The following is a 9302-nucleotide window of genomic DNA, read 5'->3' on the forward strand; positions in this document are numbered from 1 at the left end:
GTGGAGCCCATGTTCCGACACCTCAAGAACACTTATTCGGGGCTTCAGCTCATCATTGTCATCCTGCCCGGGAAAACGCCGGTGTATGGTGAGGAAATACCTCTGTCTTTACCTGTCTGGTCAGGTATCATTCTGAGATATTTGCTGCCCAACTTACGTTAGAATATTCCTCAGGATCCTTCTTTAGACATTAGAAACCAAGGTTTTGTGTATGAAGATAAAATGAATTGGAGGCAGACCTGAGCATGCGGATAAGTTGAAAGTTGTTTTGCAGAGCCTACGCTGAAATTATTGCGAGTTAAGATTGAAATACGGCAATAATTTCAAATGGACTCAAGTCATATCCTAATGTTTGCTTCTCAGCGGAGGTGAAGCGTGTGGGAGATACGTTGTTGGGGATGGCCACACAGTGTGTTCAAGTCAAGAACGTCATTAAAACATCTCCGCAGACGCTATCAAATCTGTGCCTGAAGATTAATGTTAAACTAGGAGGAATCAACAACATCCTTGTACCTCATCAACGGTAAGACTCTTCATGGAGACTGATTTGGGTTTTGTTTTAACACGTGTGGTTACATTTGCTGCTTAGCATCCAAAATTTAAACTTGGCCAGCCTTTAAGTTGAGGTATTAATACTGTGCGATAATTGAGGTGCAATTAAATTTCTTCTACCATTGGCTCTGAGTAGTTGTTGGGTCTTAAGCCAAGGTTCTTTTCAAATGCTTGATCGGTATCAAAAAACTTGAAAAGAAACTGCAGATCTAGAGATGTTGAAATACTAATATAATCAGAAGGTTTTGGAGGTTTAAGAGCACACACCACATCACAGAATGTAATTTTTGGGCCATATCAACAGTCTGTTAATAAGGGTGGGAGAATAGTGGAGGCATTTCATTTCTCCTGCTACAATAGCTGAGTAATTCAGCTCGCATTTGCATTCTCTGTGCTCTGAATGTGTGCTCCAATTGCTTTGGTGCCTTCAGCGAGAAGGTTTGAGGAGTCCAGCCCGTGTCTGCTCCCGTCTTTCTCGCATGGATCATTCTGGAGCAGCCCAAACCTCTCAGTTCTGAACACTGGAAGTTAGGGTTGACTCTAGCCGTCACTAGAGCACACGTGCATAGTGCAGGGTAGGGAGCCAGAAAACCATCCTGCTCCTGAAATCCTGTAAGCCCAAGTGTAAGCAGCCGCCGCTGCTCCCGGCCGTTTGCCGCGTGGCTGCCGCGGTGCTGGGTGGTGCTGAGCTGACCCCCGAGCACTAGGGCGATCCAGCTGGCGGATGGTGGTTGCTGTAAGGAGCCGCCTGTGCCGTTTGGGTGTAGCTCCGTGGCTTCGCTCCACCAGAGTCGTGCCTCAGCCGAGTGGCAGGGGGCTGTGGAACGGCTGCGGCGAAACGGCTGCTGCCGTGGTTTCGAGGTTCACATCGTGTGCACAAAGGTTGCACTGTCTAGGTTTGGCCAGAGTACCTGATAGGAAGGGTTCTTGGTGCAGCTCAGCTGAAATAGGAACCAAACCCCCTCTTGAGCTATAACCTTGTGCCAACTGTTCATCTGCAAGTGTGACTTAGCACTTTTTTCTTTTTGAAGACCTTCTGTGTTCCAGCAGCCAGTGATCTTTTTGGGAGCCGATGTCACTCACCCTCCTGCTGGGGATGGAAAGAAGCCGTCCATAGCTGCTGTAAGTTTTAAGTATTGTTTTTTCATCTGAGGTAAATGCAACTCATAGACTAAGCCTATGTCTAAATATCTTTCAGAGCTTATGTCAGTTCCTTACACACAGCACTGCTTGATACTTCAGACTGTTTTCTTAGGGTTTTTTTTAATTTTTAAATCAAAGTAGAATGGCAATTATGTTAAAATATTTCTGCAAAAATATTCTAGAGGAAGTAATGCAGCTTTGTGTTGTTACTTAATAACATTTTTGTATTTTTAAAGGCAAAAAATGCAAGTAAAGGCCTGGTTTGGCAGGAAGGTTTTTGATACTTCTTAACCTTTTGTGTTGGTACAGTCAAGGAGATCAAGGTGGTGGTTGGATGCTTGGTCAGACCCTTCCTATTTTATCCCCTTGGTATTTTACTTGGCCTTGGTTGCAGTTACGGAAACTGCGTCCTTTTCTAAAGTAACTAAGGCAAACTGCAGTGTTCCTCTGTGTAAAAGGTGAGAAAACTTGAGAGAAAAAAAATCTATCTGGATTATAAGAATATGCATGAGTGTGCTCTCAACAGAGGGGAAGGCTCCAAGGCAGATGGATTCTGTAGATGCATTTCAGGGTGCTTGGAGGACAAGTTTTATACCTCTTCTCAAAAGGCATTAAACCTACACCTCCTGCAGGTTCCAGCTGAAACTGTTACTGTGGTGGTTGTCTTGGTATAAGCATCTTTTACTTGAAAATTGTTATTCTTGGCTTTTTTACTTTTTTGTATAGATTTGATCTCAAAACCTTAATTCATGTAACCTTCTGAAGGTTGTAGGTAGTATGGATGCTCATCCAAGCCGGTACTGTGCCACGGTGAGAGTTCAGCGACCCCGGCAGGAAATCATCCAAGATCTGGCCTCCATGGTGAGAGAGCTTCTCATCCAGTTCTACAAGTCAACACGGTTCAAGCCCACACGTATCATCTTCTACAGGGACGGGGTCTCTGAAGGGCAGTTTCGACAGGTTGGTTCATTTGGGGGTTTCTCGAAGGATTGTTACTGTGTAATAACTTCAGTTCTCTGATTTGAATAGCTGTACTGTTGCAGCTGCTTGCATTTACACCGAGATACCACAAGGTAATTGAGACTTTTAAGGAGGGAATTGCTTAAGCATGTTGGGTAAGAAAAATTGCAACTTCTTTCCTGTCTGGGCGGGGGAAGGTCCTAAAACTTGGGAAACAATAGATTTCTAAGAACTCGGAAGATTACTAGTTGTGTGGTGATTGTTTGCGCTTGGTGTTAACTGCAAACTCCTTATTAGCTGGCTTGTGTAGAGTACAGCAGAAGGAAAACGTAACCTGTTCTGTTCTTGTGCTTGTAGGTTTTGTATTATGAGCTGCTAGCCATTAGAGAAGCCTGCATCAGCCTGGAGAAGGATTACCAGCCGGGAATAACCTACATCGTCGTGCAGAAGCGACATCACACGCGCTTGTTCTGTGCTGACAGAACAGAAAGGGTAATCGCTGCCCTCTCTCTTAGCAGCCTCCCACGAAAGCTTGATGTCAAGCGCTTATGCTGCTGGAGGAAATACCAGCACGGGCTTTGTGCTCGGAGAAGATGAACTGATAATTGCACGGTTCTCCATGGGGATGGTAGAGAGCCATCCAGGGTCCTTGTCAGACATCCTGCGCTGCCGCAGGGACGCGTTTGAAGCAGCACTGAGGCCGTTCGTTCACTGAAACCTTGCCTGTGTTGAGCAGACGCTTGTGGTTCTACTCACAGCTAAGATGTTTACACAGTTGTTAGCTGCCCTTTTTAACAAAACCTTTTCTCTAGGTCGGACGAAGCGGCAATATTCCAGCTGGAACGACTGTAGATACAGACATCACACATCCATATGAGTTTGATTTTTACCTCTGTAGCCATGCTGGAATACAGGTATGATTGCTTCTTTGTAAGTAAATGTGAACTTAGAACATGTTGGGGTTTTCTCCCTTTTGTAGTGCTTGTGTTTGTAAACATTCAATTAGTAGGGAAATGTCATTTAGCTCAGTTTTGTCTGAGATACGGACTCCATAGGTAGCTTCTGAAATACTGGAGTCGTTGCTAGGCTTGAAGTCAGGGTGCCAAGGAAGAGGAGAGGGTTAAAAGCAGCAGTTGTTTTTCTGGGAAATGCTTGCTCTGAGAAACGGTTTTAATTGAAGGTAGTTAAGAGGTGGTGTAATCATGGTTTAGTCATGTTGGAAGCAGATTTTGATTGTCGAGGGCTATCTAGAAGGCATGTGGGTTTTTTCCAAGCAGGAATAATCATAGTAACATAATTGTATAAATGTTAGACTTCTTATTCGTCTTTAAACACATTTAGGGCTGACATAAGACTGAATTTTCTTTGGCTGTTGTTACATAGGAGTTGAGACTTGATAGTCTCTCCCGTTCTGAACTTAATCTGCCTTGACTGTGTGGAAAAGCCAGATGAGTGAATTGATGTTCCCTTCTTCTTAGGGTACCAGCCGTCCCTCACACTATCATGTTTTGTGGGACGATAACTGTTTCACTGCAGATGAACTTCAGCTGCTGACTTACCAGCTCTGCCACACGTATGTGCGCTGTACACGATCCGTTTCTATACCTGCACCAGCGTATTATGCTCACTTGGTAGCATTTAGAGCACGATACCATCTTGTGGACAAAGAACATGACAGGTATGTGAAAATGTGTGCTTCGGTTTTAGTCCCCATCAGTCTTTGCTCCATTGTCAGGTAAAAACTCATCGAACGTGGGTAATTACTGCTCGTTTTGCATTTAAGACTAGTCTCAGAGGTAAGAAAAATTAAGATCACCATTCCCGACAGCTGCTGCTCAGTGTCAGACAGGAGTGGGTTGGTGGGTTCTACTGAATAACACCGAGATTACAGGTATTTAGTTTATTAAAGTATTCTGTTATTGCTTTGACGTGGTCCGAGGGAATCAAGCCACGCATTTAGATTTTTGCTTTAGAATTAGTCATGAGTGAAGCAAATGTTAAGTGCCTTCCACTTACCTAACCCTGCTCTGGATGTCAGAAGTATTTTATAACCTTCAAGCCTTCAATATGTTTGCAGCAGGCTTATTTTTAGATGAACAAACGGAGCAGCTGAGGTCAAGGGGTTTGCTAAAAGCCTCGAGGTTGCTGAGTAAATAGACAAGTAGACTTTTCTCAGCGTCCAGTTCTATCGCTGCCGCCGTGCTGCTCTCCGGAATGTCGAAGAGACACAAAGGTGGCTTTTTGATCCGAATTAACACCATTTACAGCCCTGATTGTTTGTGCCTCGTCTCCTTGCAGTGCTGAAGGCAGCCACGTTTCAGGACAGAGCAATGGCAGAGATCCGCAGGCCCTCGCGAAGGCTGTACAAATTCACCAAGACACCTTACGCACGATGTACTTCGCTTAAGTCAATAACCGGGAGCATACTCGCTGCAAGGAAGAACTGCACAACGAAGCCACATCCGCTGTATGTTTCCGGTGGGGTTGGTTGATGGGCTGTGCCTCCGATCGGGCTCACGTCGACACTGTGTGCAGGGGCGAGAGGCTGACCCTTAAATTGACACAAGGAAGATTGTTTACTTCATCGAGGAACACGGCACTATTATGCAATATGAAACCAGCCAACTGCTTTTTTGGCATGGAAGCACCGCCATCATTTTATTTTATTTTTTTTTTTTTAATTTCTCGTAGTTTAACCCTCTTATGCCTTTACCTCAAGTTGCTCGGCAGCACAACTATCTCAGCAAAAAAAAAATAAATTTAAAAATGGATGGGGTAACTTAAGAAAAAAGCAAACCACCTTTTATAGGAACAATCAATAATCATTTGGGGGAGGGAAGTGTGCAAAAAAAAAATTTAATTTTTTTACCCCACTGCATTGAGGAATCTTGCTCTCGATATTGCCATCAAGCATTCGAATCTGAGCATATCCGAGTACATTTGAATGTGCAGCACTAAGCAGAAAAAATTGAGGGGGCGAAGATGTTTTGCACGCTAATCCGATAATTGGAACCTAATTTAGCCAACTGCTGCCTTCGTGTCGTTCTTCACAGCTTTGGAGCTCTGGGCTCCAGCAGTTCCCTTTCCGAAAGCAGAGAAGCCAGTGGGGGTACGTGCAGGCAGTAGGGATCCAAACTCTTCTTGCTCCCTGGTGAAGTTACTAAAGCTGCTGGTTTACGTAGTCCAAAAGTTTCAATTCTTTTCTATCTGGCAAGTCAAATACGTCGAAGCTTCAGTGTGATCGGTCGTCCCGAGTTTGATGGGATGACACGTAGTAACCACCAGAACTGAAACTTTAGAGCTAAGGCTTTTTTGGGGAAAAAAAAAAAAAAAAAGAAAAATGCTAGTTTACTTGCTGCCTCTCACACCTTAATGTGATTTCATATGTATGTGTTTTTGAAGTTTAGCTTCCTTTTGTTTCTTTTGTATTTATTAGAGTAATAATAATGCTTTAATTTAATTATTACAGAACATATGGTCAACATCAACTTTTATTTTTTAGAAATGTAACCGTGTTTATTTTTTACAAACTGACAACTTGTTTTGCTATCTTTTAGTGCAATAAGCGTTCTAAAGACAAACTGTGTCCATTGAGCTGTACTGAAGCAGTGTTTGTACCACTAACTGTGGAAGAATGGACACCTCCATGATTTTAAAAGGACAAAGTAAAAGCCTTAATTTTGAAAGGAAAGTTTTATAGTCAGAAGGAATCTTAACTTTTCCTTTTTTAAATCAAAAAAAAATAGCAAAAATGCTTCTAGAATTCAAGCTTTACTTGTCACTGCAGTATTTTGATTTAACAAAGGAACTGGCCTTATTTTTGGCTTTGAAACGTGGAGGATATTTGAATTAAACGGAAAGGGTTTTTTATTGAGATCTAAGTTTTTACATGCTTAGTTAAATCTATGTGACACCAGTAAATGTCTGGAACTAATAAAAGTTTTTAGGCTTTTTTCCTCTTTGATAACGACTTTCCTTTTAAAATTAAGTTATTGGTAACTTCATTTCACTTTGCAAATAAAGAGGGCTGGGATAGTTCTAACATGTTAAATCACTGAAATGTGAAACAAACGGACGGGACTCTTTCATTCCACTTTAAGGGTAAAACAATATTTAAGATGTCGGAGACGAGCATTTCTTCAGTGAGGGGACTGGGGAGTTTTGCACTTTGTAAACTCGTGAACTGCATTTCTGACTGTTTTTATTTGCACTGGTTCATAGTATCTCTACTGCAGATCGTTCGTATGGGCATTGCTGTGATCCCAGCCCTCCGAGCTCCACCTGCTCTCCACATGAAAACCAGTGGGTTGCTAGAAGCAGCTCCTCTCCTGTCCTCCTCGTGAAATCCGCTGTTTGCCAACAGCCTGTATTTTTGAGCCCAAAATCTGAGCCCGTTTTGCTTCAACAGGCATGAATCTCCCCCGGTTTTGGTCTGTTTTTTTTCTTCTGCCAGGAAGCAAAGTACTGTATTTTGTGCGTTTGTACGTCGTACCGAGCTGTGCTGTTCTCACGCTGTCACAGAGAGCTTTACCAAACGGTTGGTGTATATATGTATGTATCTCCCGGTATCGAGGGAGATAACGTTAAAAAAAAAAAAAAAAAAAAGACTAACTTAGCAAAGTTGAAATTGCACTGGAAATAGCTCGGGGGTCCCCGGAGAGCTGTGGAGGGTGATCTCGGGGTGCTGGGGGCCGCACACCTCAGCAGTGGCCCCGCAGCCCCCGGGGCTGGCCCAGCCCTGAGAGGAACCTGCTGGGGGGAACCGAGTGGTTCGAGCAGGATGGGTTCCCAGGACGTCTCACAAATGTTTTGCTTAGTCTGTGGCCTGATGGTTTTCTCTTAGAAGCGCTCCAGCTAGTAATTCTGTTTATGAAAGGTTCAGGTTAGGCTTTTTACAGATTATTCTTTTTTTTCTAAAAAAGAAAAAGCAACCAAACTATTTTACAAAGACTTCTTACGGATTTCTGGCATTTAGGTGAAAATTCCTTTTTAAAAAGTCTCTTAACACTCCTTTGAAAGACCCTGTCCGCTTCTCACCCTGCCCACGCTCCGTGACTGTGACCTGAGCAGGTTTTTTGCGTGCTGCTTTCACCAAAAAGCAAACCAAGACCCTCCTTTGGCAAAGTGACTGAGCTGACTTGTGGAGCGAGCCCGTTACCTGGTTTTCATGTGAAGAGTATTTGGATGTTTTAATCTCTATTTTTGGTTTTGCAAATATCTACGTAAAGTGCCGATACTTCTTTGTATTACGATATCAAGTTACTGGCGTTGTGAGGGCCACACATTTATGATGCTGTAGCTGCTATATTTATTTAAATGGAGATGGACAATTACTGCACTAAGGAATGAGGAGATAAGCAAGGAATCAAGGTTAGTTAGATCTCTTGGTTTGGGTTTTTTTTTTTCGAAAGAGACTTAATGGTGTGAAATATCAAGCGTAACAAAGGGTGCTGTCATTTTAACGGAGATTAAATAGCCAGATATTCTTCCTTTGTTTAAAAACATATATATTTTGATGTTTGCAGTTTGGGGGTGGGGGGTCGGGATAAATGGTACCTCATCTGTGGTGGCAGTTTCCAGTATATTTTCAGAGTATATGGATTTCTTTTATTTTTGTACCTGCTCTCCTTTAAAAAGAAAAGAAAAAAAAAATCTCAAATTTTATGTGCTGTTTGGGGAAGTCGTGGGCGGCACGGCGTGCCAGATCCCCCTCTCTCGCTGGGAGCTCGCTGTAAATAGCCCAGAGGGGGCTGTGGCACGGCCGGCCGCTGGACTGACCCCGCAGGCGGAGCGGCCTCGGCTTTACCCTGAGCCAGAAAAGCGGTTCCTCCTCCCGAGGCAGCGTGCCGGGTCACTTCAGAGACCTCGCCGGCACCTGCTGAGCCCGGGGCCGTGCCTGAACCCGTGTCCAGCGACCGGGAGCTGCAGGGCTGGGGAGAAGCCGAGAGTTTTGTAGTTGGAGGCGTTAAACTTTTGACATCTGCTAACGGAACGACTGACTTCACTCTAAGTGGCTTTTTTCCCCCTCCTTGCAGGCTGTTCAGCTGTGGCCATTTTACTCAGGATCGCTCTGTTGCTGTTCAATGTGGTAGCGGGTTAAACGCATCCAAGAGTTATTTTTATAGGGTTCGTTCTGGCATCCTTTTGGAAGTTTGTTTGGCCACAGAAATGATTTTCAGGAGTAAAATGGGTTTCTGGAAGCTGTCAGTCAAATTATTTCAAGATGCTTTTGGTCCTAAACTATTTTCACTTCATGTACAAATTCTTGTCCTGTAAATGCTCGACATAAGATACCAGATAGTTGTCATCTGTACAAATTCCAGCTATGAATACTGGTTTTCTACTAGTCTTGAAGTCCTCTGTGGTGAGATTCCAAGCTCAGCCTACACTTAAAAAAGCTTGAGGCCTTTTTTTTTTTTTTTAACACTTTCTTCGTATCTTCTCCTCTTTGATATTTTCCCCGTTTTGTGAACTGAGGGTTTAGATCCTTACTCAAAGCACTTTTTTAACGATAGAATCAAAAATTCCAATTATTTACATTGAAGCTATAAGTTCGGCTTTCGAAGATCGTTATTTCTAAATGGCCGCCTGGGTCTCTGGTGAGGCCGGGCAGATCCTCGGTCGCTCGGTGGAGTCAGGTTGGTTGG

General features: G+C 43.5%; 1 protein-coding gene across 1 annotated transcript; it reads left to right on the forward strand.

Moving 5' to 3' along the window:
• Nucleotides 1-6: 6 nt before the first annotated feature.
• On the forward strand, nucleotides 7-6593 carry LOC104273837 (protein argonaute-3-like). Its single transcript, XM_009869290.1, has 8 exons — nucleotides 7-88; nucleotides 364-523; nucleotides 1584-1674; nucleotides 2461-2655; nucleotides 3013-3147; nucleotides 3468-3569; nucleotides 4134-4333; nucleotides 4954-6593. Exons 1-8 carry the CDS (start codon nucleotides 10-12, stop codon nucleotides 5060-5062), a joined length of 1071 nt encoding a protein of 356 aa, XP_009867592.1. The 5' UTR covers nucleotides 7-9; the 3' UTR covers nucleotides 5063-6593.
• Nucleotides 6594-9302: the final 2709 nt, after the last annotated feature.

Source organism: Apaloderma vittatum, unplaced genomic scaffold (genome assembly GCF_000703405.1).
Source record: "Apaloderma vittatum isolate BGI_N311 unplaced genomic scaffold, ASM70340v1 scaffold23895, whole genome shotgun sequence".
Lineage (NCBI taxonomy): Eukaryota > Metazoa > Chordata > Aves > Trogoniformes > Trogonidae > Apaloderma > Apaloderma vittatum.